Below are 19,408 nucleotides of genomic sequence, written 5' to 3'. Positions count from 1 at the left end.
ATAAAAAGGTAACGAGGTAAAGGAGAGCAAAAAGTGAAAAGAAAAAAAGAAAAAGAAAACAAAAGAGACAATAAAAGAAAAATGTAAACGAGGAAGAAAGAAGAATAAAAATAAAAGAAAAGTGGGGAAAAGCAAGAAAAAAGTAAGATGAAATCGAGAAAAAAGACAGAATAAAGAATTAAAAGATGAAAAAAAAATTAAAGCGACAAAAGACCAAAAAGAAAGACATAAACAAAAAGGGAAATAGAAAGGGAAAAAAGAAAAGGGAATGGGGAAACGAGAAAAGAAAGGAAAAGAAAATAATAAAAATAAAAGAAAATACGGAAAATAGAGGAAAAATAAAGGGAAATAAATCATGAAAAAAGTGACATTAAAGAAAAAGAGATAAAAGAAAATAGAAGTAAAATACAGTTTTTTTGTTTTTAAGGGTACCCGTAGCAACAAGATAGCAGACTATCATGTCAGCTCCCTGTTTTTGCTTGCACCACACAATACAGTAAGAGTTAGTATTCAAATATGACACACTGTCCCTTTAGATTGCAAAAATCCAAATCAAACACGTACACTACAGTGTATTCATCTTTTTTTATTATTATTATAATTATTAGATCAGTTATTATCCCCTTTGCAAATTGCCCTCACAATAAATAATATTACAATAATTTAATTATTTTTCTCTTTGTTCGAGGAGCTCAAACAAGCCTGTATTTTACAACATGAATGAATTGTTTGTTTGTTTTTTCCTCCTTTTTCATGCACAGCGTTTAAGACAGACAACGTATCAAAAAATGACATCAAAATGAAAAATCACAATGAAAGGTGACTGAAGTCCAAAAAGTGTTTCCAAAGTGGAGCTTTTGGATGTAAATCCATACGTTTCAAGTCGGCCATCCATCTTCTCTTTCTCCAATCAAAAAGAAGAAAAATCCTTTCCATTTTTTTTTATTTAGTTTTTTCTTTTCTTTGTGTTGAGCTGCTCACATGCAAGAGGGAATTGAGGATTTCATGCTGCCTGGGCGGAGGTGAGGCGCCTTTCACGTCTCCACCGGGCTGGGTACCATACTGTTGGGTGTGTCCGGTAACTGGGAGGATAAAGATGTGACGTCACTTCCTGAAGAGTTGCCCAGAGAGCCTGACTCCGAGAAAGAAACCTGCACACACAGGCTCAATTATCAGTTGGGGCTGCTAACAGCACTGCTATTCTTTTTCTCCACCTATCTATCTATCTATCTATCTATCTATCTATCTATCTATCTATCTATCTATCTATCTATCTATCTATCTATCTATCTATCTATCTATCTATCTATCTATCTATCTATCTATCTATCTATCTATCTATCTATCTATCTATCTATCTATCTATCTATCCATCCATCCATCTATCTATCTATCTATCTATCTATCTATCTATCTATCTATCTATCTATCTATCTATCTATCTATCTATCTATCTATCTATCTATCTATCTATCTATCTATCTATCTATCTATATCTTTCTATCTCTCTCTCTATCACTATCTCTCTCTCCCTCTCTCCATCTATCTCTATCTCTCTATCCATCTTTATCCCTCTATCAATCTCTCTCTATCCCTCCCTCTATCCATCTCTCTATCCATCTTTCTATCCATCTCTCTACCATCTCTCTCTCTTTCTCTATCAATCTCTTTCTCTCTCTCTCTCTCTCTCTCTCTCTCTTTCTCTCTCTCTATCTTTCTTTCTCTAAATCCATATCCTTCTCTCTCTAACCATCTCTCTCTCTCTCTCTCTCTCTCTCTCTCTCTCTCTCTCTCTCTCTCTCTCTCTCTTTCTCACTCTCTGTCTAGATAAGGACCATATGTTTACTGAGGCAGTGTTAAATAATTACTCTTTAAAACTAGAAATACCACAGACAAGTCATTTGGCTTTCCAACATAGAATGCCCAAAGAACAGCCAGCTTGCTGGATTGGTTTCATGCTAATGTGAAGAAAAGAATGTTAGGTGGGGACCTAACCAGCCTGTACATTTGTAATATTACTCTAGTTGTATTTTTGTAATATTTTTGTATTATTTCTTTTGTATTTTTACAGTTTTTTGTATTATTTCTAGTGTTTTTGTAGTATTTCTATAAGATATTTTTGTAGTATGTCTATAGTATCTTTATTCTTCTAGCAATTTTGTGCCCGCGGAAGAGGGCACCCGTGCCTCATATGGCAGTTTGCCTATGTAGTGTTTTACTGTGTACATAAAAAGAACCAGCTACGGAGACTGCACCTTTTACAGGGGTGCGCCCTTTGGTCGTGAAAATACGGTAATACTATCCAGTGAATAACCCAAAGTAAAAAGTGTTGATTTAACACTACAGAATTAAACTACATGTTATAGATCAACACTGGAAATTTTTCGGTCCAAAACAGCAATTTTCAGGTGTGAAATTTAAGGTATTGGGGCCAGATTCCGACCAATCACATAATTTGCGGACTGCATTGATGCATGTAACTGTATTCAAGTTTGAAATAGTCATTTGTAACAATAACAATATACAGTGGTACTTCTACCGACAAATTTACCGGTAATTGGTTCAAGCAGTGACATTGAAAAATGAAACTGTTGGTAAATCGAAAAATGATTTCTTATTAAAATGTATTGAAATGGGACCAATCGGTTCCAAGGTCATCGATTTCAACAAAACACCCATTAAATCAACTGTAACTGGCCTGTAGGTACACAAATTTTCAGTCATTGTTCAAAAGTACCACAAAGTGTAATCAAAACAAGATATAAGGCTAAAGAAATGCAAAATATGACGTTGAACCAAGAACAGTTAACAAAAACAACAACAACATAATGAAAATAATAAAATGTTAAAAGTCACTTAAATGTCTTTTCCACTCACTGGGCTGGACGCATAAAATAGCTACTCGGCGACTGTTGTTTCTGTCTAGATCTGAGAATGTTTTTAAAATATTTCAGTTTTTATCAAATATCTCCATTGACTGTTTGCTTTTGGCTTTATCAAAGTGTCTTTTTTGTGATAAAAGCCCAGCAATGTGTCCTTAATTTTTGCTGTCAAAAACCTAATCGTGTCCCCAGCCAGCTCTTTTTCCTATGTCCAAATCATAGGAAGCTTTTCCATATCTTCATTTATTGCCGTCCCACTTTCATCTTTTGCCATAACATTTTGCTTATTTTTTATCTTAAGTGGAGCCCTGGCTCTCTTTTCCCTCACCGTGCACAATGGTGAAAAATGAACTCAGCCCTGGTGGCTTAATGGACTGAACCATTTGGCTATTTAATGCAGGGGGGTTGCAAGGACCTAGCTGATTAACCTCACAGGGCACCGTGGTGTCAACCTGCGTGAACCTTCAGTGGTAGCGTTGCACTGACTTGGAATACTGGAAAACTGATCTGATAACGAGGAAGATTTTAGTCAGTCGCGTGAAGCGGGTTGATCATAAAATGAGGTACCACTATCATGTAATTGTGTAAAGCAACATATGAGTAGAAGTATTGAGACATTGATGGTTGATAGATGGACGGCAGAGGGAACGCACCAGTTGTTGAAAGGCGGGCTGGTCGAGGTCGCTCTGCAGGGCAAACTCGCTGAGAGCCTTCCAGGGCGGTTGGTACGTTTGGACCTCTACCGGGTTTCCCTGCACGGCGCTCTCGTGTCGGATCGGACTGCCGGCCACCAGCGGCGTTCCCGTCAAGCCCTGCAAGTTCTAGAAGACAGTCACAAAGCATTGCCTGTCATTCAACGTTGTTTTCAAGGTTCAAGTTTGTCTTTATTGGCTTCAAGATATTGAGGCCGATAGCTTACAGTACGTCAAAAAACAGACTACACCCCGGATAATTCTGCAGATATTTAATCATAATTTAATAGAACATCACTAAGGAAACTTCGCTTTGACACACTAAAAAGAAATATGCACACATGGCTTACTGGAAAGATATCTTCTGGTCTGACGAGACAAAGATCAATTGATGTGGCTCAGATGGTGTGAAGCATGTGCGGTGGCAACCAGGTGAAGAGTACAAACATATATGTGTCGTGCCTAAGGTCAAGCATGGTGTTGGGAATGTCATGGTTTAGGGCTGCAACTGGAATTGGGGAGTTTCATCAAGGGAAACACAAACTCAAAACTCGCAGGGGAATGTTACAGACTGACAATGACCCCAAATACACTTCTAAGATGAACAAAGCCAAGCATGTCTCCAGATCTAAGTCCTATAGACAATCTTTGTGGCATCATCAAGCGGAAGGTGGAGAAGCATAAGATCTCAAATATCCCCCAGCTCTGTCATATTGTCATGAAGGAGTGGAACAGCATACCAGTAGCAATTAGTGAGGCTCTGGTGAAATCCATGGCCAGAAGTGTTGAGGTGGTTCTCCAAAATCATGATGGCTACACAAAATATTGAACTTGCGTAACTTTTACTTAAGGGTGTATTCACTTTTGTTACCAGGGGTTTAGATACTAGTGGTTATGGTTCGAGTGTTTTGGGGAAGAAATACATTTACTCTGCTATATAAGCTTTACAAGGACGAACTGTCATTGTGTCAAAGCAATATTAATCAAATAACACAGAAATATTAGGGGTGTACTCACTTTTGTGTCACGCCACATCTGTCCCCTTAGCCTCACCCTCCATTAGAACATTTTTGGACAACAATCAGTATCTAGGGATTTCTATTTCCTACATTCATTTTTTACCGTCAAGTTTGCCATTACTTTATTCCAGTTCCATCTTGATTTTTGAGGTTTCTTTTTAGTCTTTGTTGTTTTAGACCATTTCTTGTCACTTATTGAGGATTTTTGTGATTAAATATAATATCTTTTGAGTATTTTGAGGTGCTTGCTTTCCTGCGTTTCGGAAACGCAAAAAACACAGCAAATTTACAACATAATTATTCGACCCTGAGTGCTGTCCAAAATGTCCTTATGAAGGGTGAGGTTAATTAGAGACGGGTGTAGGGTGAGTGGACACACCTATCCCAACCACAAACCAATATGTGCCTTCTGGTGGACAGAGACGCACCAGACCCTCACAAAAAATAAAAATAAAATACAATAAAAATAAAATAAGATATGTACTGTATATTAAAAAAGAAAAAGACTACGGATGTCAATGACATTTTCTTTGCAACCCCACAGTACAATATTGATAAAATAAGTCTAAAATCCAAGATACAATACAATTTAAAAAAAGTATGTACTGTATATACAAAAAAGGAAACGACTATGTACATATATTCTGTTGTCCATGTACATCAAGTGATGTTGTGTAAAAAGGTGTAAAAAGTGTTAGCAAGTACGAAAGTTATCGTCCTGCCAACCACATACCAAAATCCGATGGTCAAAAATAAACCTTGTTGCGTCAAGCGTGGACCGATACATTACCTGGGTCAATCTGAAAATACCCATGAAAGTACAACCCCAAATTGAATTACTGTGTTGAAAAGGGTTATTTTTATACAAAACAATGCAAAATATTTGATTTTCTAATTTCGTCCCTTGAAAAAAATATAAAATATAAAAAAATACAAAATAAAACAATATAACAATATAATGTTTTAACAACACAAAAATGGGTTGTTTTGAGTAGTTTACAACTGTGTAATTTTTTTCTATAAAATTTTATACAAACCAACCCAGAAAATTGGATTATATTGACCCAAGTAACGGATCTGTCCATGATTGACCCAATTTTGGGTTATCATTTTACCCACGGTTATTTAGACCGCCACATTTATGAAACAAAGTTGACATTTTCCATTCCGTGTGCAGATAATCGGTTGCAAATCATTTCAAACTGACAATACATTGTACATGCAGCCATGAAAATATGTCTTCATAATGACAGCATGCACAATTTTAGGCTATATATACCAATTGATGTTCAGTCAGCTAAGTGATTATTCTATTAGCAAGGTAACTGTAAAAAACATTCTTAAAATGATCACTTGCTATCCGACTACACTCAAAATATGATACAAAACACCAGTGTTGAGATTAAATCTTCATGATGCACTTTTCATGTTTCAACTGAAAAAGATGAAATTGTGTGAGGAATGAAAACAACAAAGGTTCTCATTCATGACTCAACACTATACAAATTGAAGAATGCCTTTTAATGGCTGGAGGGAGCGTTTGGTTTGCATTTATTTTTAAAAAAGCATAACTTTTGATCGATATGTCCTAGATACTCACTTCTGTTTTAACATACTAAAAATGTAATGGCCAATAAATCATCCAATAAGCCAGATCCCTGACATACCTCCCACCACCAGAGGGCCCCAACTGGAGTTTGAACTGAACACAAGTGTGTCCGATTATCAAACACCTGTGACCAATGATCCAGAACCCTTTAAAAGGACATTTTGAACGTTACACGCTGTCGAGTCATTTTGTGTCATTTCATTCCACCATCAGTCCTTGTTTCTAGTTCGAACTTTGTCAAGTTTGGTTTTTATTTCTATTGTCTTGTTTTGATATTTTGTTAGTTGATTTGTGCCCACTTCTTTGTTTGCTACTTTGGTTTAATGTTGTAAATATTGTTTCCACGTCCCATCAGCGGCAAAACCTTACACTGCGGGCCATATGTTTGACATGGCTGCTCTAAGATCAATTCATGTTATTCATACAAAAAATTATGTGTTATTGTCCTTCCTGGAACCCAAAAAACTTGGTTATTTTGCTCGCCCTTTTACCAAATTTGAATTATATTTTTACCCAAATATCTTAAGAGTGATATATTTAACCAGAACTGATCAAACCAAAATAATGGAAAACCTTTTACACAGCACCACAGTCTCCCTGCCAATCACCTCACTCCAAGACAGTGCGATGTGCAAAATTCTCAGTCTGCTTTCTACACAACATGGCGGACTTCACAATTTAAGGTACATAACAGCGGTGCAGCTAAATGGGAAAAAAGACTCACTGGTGGCCACAACATTAGGCACACCTACACAATTTGGTGACATCCACATTCTAAGTATATAGCCACACCAAAAGTCTATGACTGTTACAAAAGCTCGCAAATATCCCCTTTGAGAAGTAACACGAGAAAAATCTAATCCAGAATGTTACAATACCAACTGCACTTTTCAAAAATGTGTTAGGACAGAGAGCATCCTGACCATAAGCTTCATATTTTTAAGAGCGTGCTCAAGACCTATTTTTTAAAATGGCTTTTACTTGATTAATTTTATTCAGCTTAATTTGTTTAACTTCTAATCATTAGGGTTCGTACACCTTTTTCAAGGACAAATTTAAGCACTATTCAAACACTTTTATAGCCAGTTTTTCAATTTGTCAAGTACCTTCAAAGGAAAGAAATCTGGCGCTGATCAATTTTTTTTTGTTTTTGTTAACTTTGGTGCGTATAATAAAGTCTCTTTCTTGCTGCTACCGCATACATTGTGCTCTTTTGAGCTGTTTCTATCTATGATCAACTTTCTTTTCATGTCAATTAGTTGCTACAAACTGACAATAATTCTGCCATTCTGCTTCAACAACGTTTTCTCAATATTTCTGTGACTAAATTTGTTCTTTTTTTCTAGAAGATATCGACTGTATTGTACTAAACTGTTAAAGTAAAAGTTTTCCAATAAACATATTCTCAAAATATTTTGATTATTGACCTTTTTATTTGAAGTGCATTTGACATTTTGTACTAAAATGTTACTGTTTATTATTTTCATTAATATTATTTGGGCTCAACTAAAACATTCTAATGACTTACATATAGATTAACAAAATCTGCAGCAAACATTTTCATATCGGAAGAAATTGCAGCTTCAGCTCTCACATTTTTTTAATGTAGTAAAATAACCAGTGTTAATTTAACACCAAAAGCGTAAATTTTAACACTACCCGAGTGAATATATATTCATTTCTAACAAGTTTTAAATGTACACTGAACGTAGCGTTTAATTATCAGAGTTAATTTTACTCCGAGTTATTATTTTACACTACACCAGACTAAGGAGTATACGTCAACTTTTATAAAATCGAACACTTGTTGTAGTGAAAATTCAACAAAGAGTTCAGAGTTACAAGGTAATGTGTGCAGTGTAAATCTTATTCATGAGAACAGGGTGTAATATTTAGAACCTCATAATGATACAAAATAACTTTATTGAGTAATAAAACAAAACGTTGATTTGAATAGTAGGCAAAAAAGCATAAACTATCACACTAATGTTAATTTCTATGAATATTCATAGAGTGTATTTCTTTTACGTAGTGGAATCCATACCTAGTAATCGCCGCCATGTTGGTATGGCATCTTGCTGCTACGCTGTGCTCATGTGGCAGTAGTTTTTGTTTGCTTAAGATAATACAGCTCCATCTAGTGGTGGTATGTACTTTTAACACTACTGTGTTTTTAAAACTTACTCTTATAAGTGTTGAATGAGCTAAACCTCAAAATTACTCATGGAAATTATACAAGACTCATTACAAATTCATTTTGCGTAAATGTCAATTTTAATAATTTGTATCATCACAGTTAAACCAAATAGAAAGTGGGCGGCGCTTTCAATAGTCAAAGATTGTATTCACGTCCAGGATTCACTATTTTTCTATGCCTTAAAGTCTTTATTATTTATACGCTGGAAAGGTATTTTATTCCTACTATCATTGCATTAACTCTAAAATGAATATGAAAAAGTGACAAACTGTCTTTAAATTTCTCATCAACACTGGAGATTAATGTGTTCCCTTTCACTCCGTCCATTTTTAAAAATTGAAAACATTATAGGCTTGGGTGTAACCAGACAGTGCTCAAGCAACCCCAAAAACTAAAGCATTTTAAAAACTCCCTTTTCCCTAATCAAGGACAAGATAGCTTTAAATGTGATTAAAATTGCTAGATTAAAAAAAAGTAAAACAAAACAAAGATGTGAAAAACGCAGCATCAGAAATTCTCCACTGTCTTGAAATGATTAAGTCCATTTGATTTCGATCACTGATCTCGCCCCCCTCACTGGTCCACTTGTTCTGGGCTAGTGTCACTTGCAGCATAGCGGTGGAGTCTGTGGGGGCTCCGGTGTATTTATTTCCAAAAGACACACAATGTGTACTCTATTAAAAATAAAGGAGTAAAACGGCCCACTGTGTAGTACTAGTGTTTCTGCTAACCACACAGTGTAATTTGACGTTCACAAATGGGAAGTGACACTCCTGAACAGTGTTGAATGATCTTGAAACACTTTAAGTTAAATGATTTTGTTTGCACCAGCCAGACACTATGGGTGCTCAGAACCCCCAAAGCTCTGAACCTAAAACTGACACTGAGAATAAAATGGGATATTTAACTCAAACTTTAATTTACTTTATTATTTCATGATTTATTACTTATTTAAATTATAACCAGGTAGACACTTTGGATGCGCAGCTCCACCAGAAAAAAGCAATTGCAGCTTTGACTATGACAGTTTTTCATTGATGTTTTTCCCTTGGTCGTTTTGCACAGACGCGAGTGAGGCAAGCAAATATTCGATGCATGCACGACGGGAAAATTCAAGCTTAAGAAGGGAGGGCGATTTGACTTACGAAGATGCTTACAGTCTTATCACTGTGCTGCTGTTGTTGGAGCTGCTTGATGAGCAGCGACTTCTTCTTGTCCTTGCAACGCTTGTTCTGGAACCAAACACGGATGACTCTTGGACTCAGTCCGGTCATCTCCACCAACTGCTCCTTCATGAGTGCGTCGGGTCTCGGGTTGGCGTTGTAGCACGTTCGCAATGTGTGGAGCTGTTTCTCGTTCAGAACTGTACGCACGCGCGTCGTCTTTTCCGACTGCTTGTGCACATGGTTGCGATGCGGGGCCTGCCGCACCGTTACCGGCTCTGCACAAAGGAAATAAGGGGGGAAACGCGTTAGGCTTTGTTTGCAGGTTATTGAGGGTGCACTGGACATTTTGAGATTCCACGCTAATCTAAAACGCATCTTTACGCACGCGTGGTGAGCTTTAAAGCGCCACGTATTAGGTTCAAAAGCAACTAACACAAATAAAACGTGCATAGCTTTAACAAAATAGAATTCTATTATTTCATTAACATTAAAAAAGACTTGAAAGACACGGGCATTTTGGGCATTCAATATTTGTTCCCAGTGATTAAGAATGGACGACTCTCAGAAGATATTATATCCACGAAGAGATGCCTTTATCTGTTGGCAACGCGTGTTTGGCGACAATATATGATCGTTTTAGGATTAAGGGATCCCAGTTCGAATCCCGGCTTGTCCGTGTTACACGCCGAAGTGTCCTTGGGTAAGACACTGAAACCCCAATACCCCCAATAAGCAGGTTAGCGCCTTACATGGCTGCACAGATCACGGCTGCTATTGGGAAATGTGAAGCACAATGTAAAGCGCTTTGGGAAGTCATTGACTTGAAAAGCAATATAAATGCAGATCATTTCATTTCACAAATGAATAATGTTAAACCAAACCGTGGATGACAAAGAGACTGGTAAATGCATGCCGTTAGAAAAAAAACTATATCCTATAAAGTATTTCTGATGAAGCAGTCATTACAATCTAAAGTTGAATATAAAAAATACCATATAATTTCTAAGTATATACTACACGTATTGTAAATAAATATGCCAAAGGAGATCAATGTATCCAGGGTTTCTTTGGGTATAATATGTTTTAGGGGGTCAATAGCAAGACTGTTGTACGTTTGAAATGTCAGTTCTTTGTTTTCTAGTTGTCTTTTGTGGGGTGCGGTGTCAATTTCTTGTTTTGATTTTGAATACATTCCCTGCAAGGAATAAACATGTAATAAGGGTAGGGACGTAAAAGCTTCGGTAAATGTATTGCATTATTGTATTATACAGCTGTTTTTTTTTTCTCTTCTATTTTCTTCCTTTTGTTAAATAATGATTGATGTGGATTTTTGTACTGTGCGTAAATACATCAATTTTAACATAATTTAGAAAGGGTCGAGATACACGTTTTTTATATTTAATAAAAAATATATGCGTTTAAAAAAAGGTCTTGGTTGCGTATTTCCTTTCAAGAAGTGCTTAAGTTGGCTGTTCACGCACGCCCACGCACGTATTAGCAGCTTCTTCAGATAATGACAGCGGTGTGCCTTAATGGGATCAATTATAACAATTTTGTCTACACTGTGGGCCAAGGAGCTTCATCATACACAATCTTTTCCCCGAATTAGAATCATCTCGATTTTGACCATATTTGGTTTCAGTATTGTAATAGAATTCCCCTCGACACAAATTTCACAAATGTTTTAAAACGTGGCTCGTTTTGACAACACATCGACTCAAATATTGTAAATGATAGGCCGGGGAAGTAAACCATACACACATTTTTTTCAGTTATTATAGTGAATACAACCGAGTGATTTTTTTTTTACGATATCATATATTCATTAGAGTTTTTTATTTCAATTTCTCTCGACCCAATTTGTTTAATTTCAAATAAGTGGCTATTTCTGACACAAAAAAATGAAACGGAAAGAGCTGCCCACATCAAAATAACAAAACAGCTGTACACAAATATATCTATACAATCATTAAAAAACTGTGTATTGTCAATTACCCATATAATCCATAGCAAGACATTTTAATTTAAAAACATCTCTTTTGCATGCATAACTATTTTTCTTAGAATGACTAACTACGATTCACTGTTTTTTTTAAGTTAATTTAAAAACATTCTGTTTGTACTACAAATTCAACAACACGTGCACGAGACTGGAAAAATATAAATCTTAAGTAAGGTAATAAGTATAGAAATTAGTTATTTGTATTTTGTTTATCGACTTATTTTTGGAATTTTGTTACCGCTAAATGTTTTGCACCACTTTTCATTGAACTGTTGTTACAACGCACTTACAATTTAGGCCAGTCTCTGAGCACTAATTTGTAAATGTTTTGCCAGTTTATTTCGACACTAAGCCGCTGTGAATTAGCACATATTTATTTTAAATATAAATATATTGTTTTTTACTTGTTTATACTTATGCTCGTTTTACCTTTATAATTTGTTTTACTCGTACTGAAAAGGGAAGCCCTCCAATATGGTTATAATTATATAATGACAAGCCCATTCATTCATTCATTCTATTTCTTTCTTTCTTCTTTTAAGTCTTTCTTACGTATTTATCCTGGAATGTCACGTCTAATATGGTTGTTAACAAGGTTAACTACGTTGTTATCAATGAAAAAAAAATACATTTCTGATTCTAATTTTCTATAGATATTCCAGTCTTGTGCGCTTATTTGGGACGACGATGGCCCTGGGAAAGAACTGGTAATTCTAACTTTACACTTTTGAGTTTGCAAATATTTTATAGAATGCATCTATATTTTTTGTATTTGTATTACACCTCAACATGTCCCACTTTCTCAAATATGTTAATTTTTGTAGTAATGTTACAGGCCTTCGTGTGACTATAACTATACGTTTCTATTATTTCAAATATTCTGGCTTTCCGTGGCATACTTTGAAAACGCGTTTACATGCCTAGAAATGTATTAAACAGATTAGGGAACAGCTTCTTCCCGGGAGCTATTACAACCCCGATCTCACATCTACAGCACACGAGCACAACGGACTCTACAGCTCCCACTGTGAATATGCACATATCTGTTTTACACACTATCGTTTAAAAGTTTGGGGTCACCCAAACAATTTTGTATTTTCCATGAAAAGTCGCACTATTTTAATAATTAAATGAGTTGCAAATTGGATAGAAAGTATAGTCAATATATTGAGAAGGATAGAAATAATGATTTTTATTGGGAAAAAAATTATATCCTTCAAAATTTGCTTTCGTCAAAGAATGGAAATATCTAAGCGACCCCAAACTTTTGAAAGGTAGTATCGAGTATTTTTATATGGTTTGTTTACGTTTTCAATCCTTTTATTTAATTTTTAGATCTTTTAACTGTTTTGGTTGCACCAAAGATAAAGCCCTCCGATTTTGTTATCCTTGTAGAATGACAATCAAATAATAATCGATTAAAGCGAACAGTAACAAAGAAAAAACACAAAATGTGTAGGTTACTAATCAATAAAATATCCTTCAAACTTTACTTTAGTCTAAGAACGAAATATCTATATGCTTTTTAAAGGTAGTGTATATAATTTCTATATTGTTTGTTTACGTGTTTTATCCTTTTACGCATTTTTTGTAATTTAACTTGCAATGAAAGCTGAAGCCCTCCGGTTTCGTTACACTATTGTAAAATGAAAATCAAATAATAATCGATTAAAATAAAAAAGAAAACAAGAAAATTACACAAAATGTGCAAGTTACTCAACCATAATAAAAATCCTTCTAATGTTGCTTTTGTCAGAGAATGGCCATATCTAAGCGACCTCAAACTTTTAAACGGTAGTATGTGTCATATATATGTTGTTCGTTTACGTTTTTTAATCATTTTACGCGTTTGTATTAATATTTTAACTGTGTTTACTTTCACTGAAGGGTAAAGCCCTCCGATGTTGTTATATTATTGTAGAATAGCAATCAAATGGTAATCGTTTAAAGTGCACCGTGACATGAAAATAACACAACATGTGTAAGTTACTTAGCCATAAAATATCATTCAAACGTTGCTTTTTGGCAAATAATGGAAATATCTAAGCGACCCCCAATTTTTGTTATATCATTTATAAGTTATTTGTTTAATTTTTTATTGTTTCGCGGGTTTTTAACTTCTAATTGTTTTACTTGCAATGGAAGGTGAAGCCCTCCAAATTTGTTATACTATTGAAGAATAGCAAACAAATACTATAGCAGGTGACATGAAATTAACACAAAAATCATACGTTACTCAGGCATGATAAGAAGAAAAATAATAAGTCCTCGATGGGGTGGTCCGGACCTGCAAGGTGCATGGTTCTGCCGGAGTGCACGTTGTGTCCCGGGCTGACGGGGCTTCCGGTGGAGCTGCGGTCGAGCAGCAGGCTGTGGTCGGCCCGGCAAAGGAGCTCCTCGTCTCGCAGCGAGAACTCATCGCCGGGCAGCAACTGGCGGCTGCACACCGAGCAACGGAAACATTCCATGTGGTAAACGTGATCGCGAGCCCTCATCACCAGGTCGCTGCTGCTGAAGCCAAGGTTGCATTTGGCGCACTTGATGCCGAATAACCTGCGGGAATCCCAGAACCGGGACAATCAAAATAAAACCGAAGCTATTATTTCAGAATTCTGACGCTTTTCCTTTTCTTTACCTGACGTAGTCCCTCTTGCAGTAGGTCTTGCCGTCCCTCACGAAGCACGTACAGCTTTCGTCCAGGTATTGGCTGCATTCGGCGCACTTGAGGCAGGCCGCATGCCACTCGAGGTCCGGGGAGACTCTCAGGATGTACTGGTCGTGGATCTGGCTTCCGCATCCCACACACATGGCGAATCCTGGCTTCTCTGTGCACAAAGTCATCTTTTTATGAAATCCAATGTAGGACACTTGATTTTGAAGAATTTGGAACAATCTCAGATTAAAATAAAACCTTCAATCACCCCCATTTATTTATACTTACTTTTGGAATGATCCCCCATATCATCCAAGAAAGAAGAGCTGAAAATTATATCCACCATACAGGAAGGAGGAAGGGGCGAGCTGTTATGTGCACAAAAAAAGAATAATAAGATGAAGTGAGAAGAGAGGTTGCCTCCCTCACAACTTGGGACAAACCCCGACTGAGTGCAGGGTAAGCGCGACGTCCGGCAGGAGCAGCAGTAGGAGGAGGAGCACCAAAGAAGCCAAGGAGGGGGTGGTGGGAGGGGGGCAACGCTGGAGAGGCAGGAGGCTCTCTATCTATCTATCTATCTATCTATCTATCTATCTATCTATCTATCTATCTATCTATCTATCTATCTATCTATCTATCTATCTATCTATCTATCTATCTATCTATCTATCTATCTATCTATCTATCTATCTATCTATCTATCTATCTATCTATCTATCCATCCATCCATCTATCTATCTATCTATCTATCTATCTATCTATCTATCTATCTATCTATCCATCCGTCCGTCCGTCCGTCCGTCCGTCTTTCCGTCCGTCTATCCGTCCGTCCATCACATTATTTATCTGATGCACTTACAACTTAGGTTAGTGTAGAAGCACTGCCTTGTGAATATTGTCTATCCATCCCAATATTCTTTAAAGGGACAGTGTGTATTATTTGAGTGCTGCGAAGCATAAGAAAGAATACAAACAACAGACAGAGATTCAAATTGACCAGATCCGCACGATTTTTCCTATTTTTCTTTCTTTTTTTGCTGAGCTTTTTTTTGTTTGTTTTTTCTGATACCCATAGCAGTCTTAGGAAAGAATGGGTTAGTTTGCGCCAAAGGGCAAGTAGTGTCACCCCTTTTATTTACAAAAACAGAAGAAGTTGGTTATATAACCACTTTTTTTGAAGAGGCATCCATTTTACTCATTGTGCAAAGAAGGGAGACAGGTGCTTTGAGAGGTAAGCACATTAAAGTTCGAAACCTTTTTTTTTTTGCCCTCCAAAGTAAAATTTTAATGGTTATGGTTTTTAAATTGCTGCATTTAAACAATTACAGTTCATGCGTGTTTTAGGACTTTGTAAGCTGCATCATAAGTCTGTACAGTTAGCATGATGCTAGCTCCAAACAGAGGGATGCATTTTTATCAAATTGGTGGTCTTGGGGTAATTTGTGCCAAAGTACCCGAGTTAAGTATGCCAGGGGCAAATCCTCCTCAAAATTACGATTATCTACTATATATTACTTTATTGTATTTTTTTGTTATTGTACATTGCATTATTACTTTTGATCTCTAAAACTATGTGCCTTTCTTAATTTTAGACCAAATTCCATCCGGCCATGCAAATACAAAAAGACAGACAGGGTTTCAACTCTTCTTGAAGAGTTGGAAAGCGCAGTAAAAGAGGTGCAACAGGGGAAGACCATACGTCAGATTGGAACGGAGATGAAGATCTGCAGGATGACCATAAAAAGATAGACGGATAAGAAGAAAATAGTCAGGTCAAGTCATGTTTATTTGTATAGCCCTTAATCACACAGTTTCAAAAGGCTGCACAGACCACAGATTATTGCCAACCACAGACTATTATTACACCATCCCCTGATCTAAAACCTACATGAGGGCAAGGAAAAACTCAAAAACTTCAACATGAGGAAAATGAAGAAACCTTGAGAAGGGACTGCACATGAGGTAATCCCGCTTCCAGGATGACCAGGCTGCAATGGATGTTGCAGTGAGAAATAATACACAGATATTGTCAACATAAAATATATGTTATTAATATGCTATAGAATAGAAGTGTGTTCTAAGCCTAGATTTAAACAGTTCCACTGAGGTTGCAGATCAAATCTAAGGGGTAAGAGCATTCCACAGCACCGGGGCCCGAATGGAGAATGCTCTCGAACCTGCGGATCTCTTCTTGGCTCTTGGGATCACTAGTAGACCAGCATTTTCAGAGCGAAGGCTCCAGACCGGAACATAGGGCAAAATTAAATCTGAAAGATATGAGGGAGCAAGTCCATGCATGATTTTGTATACTACCAACAGAACCTTAAAATCACATCTTAAGCTAACAGGGAGCCAATGCAGGTATGCTGATATCGGGGTAATGTGATCAAACTTTCTTGTCTTAGTTAAAAGCCTCGCTGCAGTCAGTTTATGAAAGTCACGTCTTCAGTGAGTATGGAGACAGAAATAGCCAACTATATTAAAACACTAACAGCAATTTTTCATGGCTTAAGTGTCATGAAATGCCGTGACCTGGTTTTTGAGTTTGCATCGATGATGCCACTGAAGATGAGAGTTGAGATGGCCGGAGTGACAATGATGAGGATGATGACAACAAGGATTTGTCTGCTGGTGACGTTGTCATTGTGAACTTTGCATGTAAAAAAATCCAAAACCTATAACTATGTTGGATCGGTGGAAAATGTTGAAGGTGACAAGATCAATGCAAAGTTTCTGAAGCAAAGTTCCCGATTAGAGAAAATGATGAAGGAATCATCCCAAGTGGTGATGTGCTCAAGAAACTGCCCACAACACAAAAGCTTGGTGGTACAGCCAGAAGGGATCATAAGTTTACTTTCCCCTGCAGCATTGACAAGCGGAATGGCCATTAGTTGCCTGAATGTTTCATTTTCATTTTGTTCTAAGCATGTGTTCATTGGCGCCAGGCCTTGTTGAAACAAATTGACTTTTGATGATGTTAAACTTTAAAGAAACATTATACGAGTACTTTTGCATTGAATTTGTCTTGCCTTCATACAACATTATCATTTGTGAGATTATAATAATATTTTCACTTCAGTTATCAACAGCACAATTTAACCCACTGTATTCTGACTGATGGCTAACTCACCCCGCACTGGGGGCAAGAGGTGCAATAACACCAATTTCTGTTATAAAGATATATTTCTCAAACAGTCTATTTAAGATCCAAAGTGATTGCTACATTTTACTAAAAGCTAAGTATTTCAATCGGAGGCATTCCAGTAATTCCCTTGTCTAAAACGGAAAAATTGGCACTACTTACACCACTCTCCCTTATATCTTGTTTATATCTCTATATGCTTACTTTTCAAAAATCTAGTTGATGTTTGCATGTGTGTGTTCTCTACATAGTATGTTTGCACACGGGTTGAGAGGAAGTTATTTCCCCTGTGCTGTATGTTGTACATGTAGCATTGACAATAAAGTGAATAATTACAAGATGATTGATAGTTACGTCAGCCCCCTCTAAATGAGGCTCATGTTATTTGATATAAATCCCAACGAACAAATACATTTTACAATGCATGAGTATATCATAGCTCAAATATTTTGGCAAATTGTTTAAAGCAGTATTGTTTTTTTGGGGAATAAAGTTTTTCCAACTAAAAAGTGCTAAATAATACACACTGACCCTTTAATATTCTTTTATTTTTTATCTTAGTTAATCTTCTTTTAAGCCTTTTATCAGATGTCTGTCCTGGAGTGCCACGTTTAATCTCTTTATAAACAATGTGCATTATGTCGTTATCAATGTCCATAAAGACAATTTGATTTTCTGTCTGTCTGTCTGTCTGTCTGTCTGTCTGTCTGTCTGTCTGTCTGTCTGTCTGTCTGTATGTCTGTCTGTATGTCTGTCTATATGTCTGTCTGTATGTCTGTCTGTATGTCTGTCTGTCCTTCCGTCTGTCCGTCCGTCCTTCTGTCCGTCTGTCTATAAAAAAAGATTAGGAAAGATATGTTTTTTAAAATGTTTTTTTTTTAATTGAACATTGCACCAAAATAGCCATGGAACAGCCAAACAACTATACAAACCCAACAAGTCTCAAGGGAACACAAAGTGCTGTAGGAATAGAAAAGAAAAAAGTAATGACATAAAATAAATAGAGTAAAAAGAAAATGATTAATTATGACGTGTTTCAATAGAAGGGGGTATTTTGGGGTATAGTATAGTTTGGACATGGACTACTTTTAATGCTTAAAGATTGAGCCAAAAAAAAAAAAAAAAAAAAAAAAAGAATCCAGAAAATATGTTATTTATTTTTATATTTGCAGTTGAGTCGTTCAACTGTGCTTGCTGGCAAGGGCGGCCACGCACGACTCATCTGCACAAGGTTGACATCTAGCGAACATAAATGGCAACCACACGTTGATGGGTTTATTTTCCTTGTCCTGTGGCTGTCATCATCAAGGCAGGAATAACTTTTCACAGAAATGTTGTGGGTCATGATATTCTTCTTATTTTTCAGTCTAATTTATGGAAAATGGAAACATTATAACGTTTGAATAATAAAACTGCACGGTCATAATGGATTCGTATTCAGAAGTTGTACTTTCAGAGTAATCAAATTGTTAGTTGTAATGTGTTTAGGTAAAGTTATGCTCTGTCAGGTCATATTTCTAGGCTTAACTTTCTGTTCAATTTGAATGCATTTAACTGACTCCTGTTTGTTTAATTTGAATGAAATGGGAAAACTGACCTGACCATTTCAAAATAAATTGTTTGAATTTGCTGTCAGTTGATGCAATTGTCCTTTACAGGAATTGAAAGGTAAGATTGTTCAGGCCCAGTTGTTGTTCAATTTTTGACTGATTCAGCCCTCTGGGAACATGTTTAAGTACTGTATTGTTTTATTGAAAATTGCATTTTGTGTCCAAGACCGGAGTGGGCCCCGGTTTCATCCCGGTAGTTTTATTTGCAAAGCTTGCCCAGGTAGGTAGGAGGAATTTGATTGAATGGAACACTAGTGAGATCTTATGATGCATTTTTGATAATAAATTCAGGTATATGTTGATAAGTTGACAGAAATCAGTTTCCATTTTAATTTGAAGGAAAATTTTATAAAGATTTTGATATACTGTAGATGAAAACATATTTACCCATATACAGTATCAGAAATTTTAAATCAAAATTGCATTTGCCTTCCCA

General features: G+C 36.4%; 1 protein-coding gene across 2 annotated transcripts; it reads right to left on the bottom strand.

The window, feature by feature from the left end:
- Window positions 1-570: 570 nt before the first annotated feature.
- On the bottom strand, window positions 571-14,682 carry LOC148367678 (insulin gene enhancer protein ISL-3). Of its 2 annotated transcripts, none has more exons than XM_088333291.1 (6): window positions 14,509-14,682; window positions 14,203-14,392; window positions 13,855-14,120; window positions 9,545-9,840; window positions 3,536-3,703; window positions 571-1,151 (listed from the first exon to the last, which is right to left on the bottom strand). In XM_088333291.1, the coding sequence occupies exons 1-6, from the start codon at window positions 14,564-14,566 to the stop codon at window positions 1,035-1,037; spliced, it is 1,095 nt and encodes a 364-aa protein (XP_088189417.1). In that variant the 5' UTR covers window positions 14,567-14,682; the 3' UTR covers window positions 571-1,034. The 2 variants fall into 2 exon arrangements, with proteins under 2 accessions (XP_088189417.1, XP_088189418.1); XM_088333292.1 differs by having other exon boundaries at window positions 9,557-9,840.
- Between the last annotated feature and the right edge of the window lie 4,726 nt (window positions 14,683-19,408).

Source organism: Urocampus carinirostris, chromosome 4 (assembly GCF_059441175.1).
Source record: "Urocampus carinirostris isolate Australia breed hairy pipefish chromosome 4, RoL_Ucar_1.0, whole genome shotgun sequence".
NCBI classification, from domain to species: Eukaryota; Metazoa; Chordata; class Actinopteri; order Syngnathiformes; family Syngnathidae; genus Urocampus; species Urocampus carinirostris.
This window is presented reverse-complemented; position numbering and strand designations above follow the sequence as displayed.

Bases quoted from the DNA above. Each gene is read 5' to 3' on its own strand.
- LOC148367678 (XM_088333291.1), bottom strand. From the start codon at position 14,566: ATGGTGGATATAATTTTCAGCTCTTCTTTCTTGGATGATATGGGGGAT. The intron at 14,393-14,508 runs GTAAGTATAAAT...CTTTGTGCACAG, and splicing joins TATGGGGGATCATTCCAAAA to AGAAGCCAGGATTCGCCATG. The intron at 14,121-14,202 runs GTAAAGAAAAGG...GGATTCCCGCAG, and splicing joins TGCAAGAGGGACTACGTCAG to GTTATTCGGCATCAAGTGCG.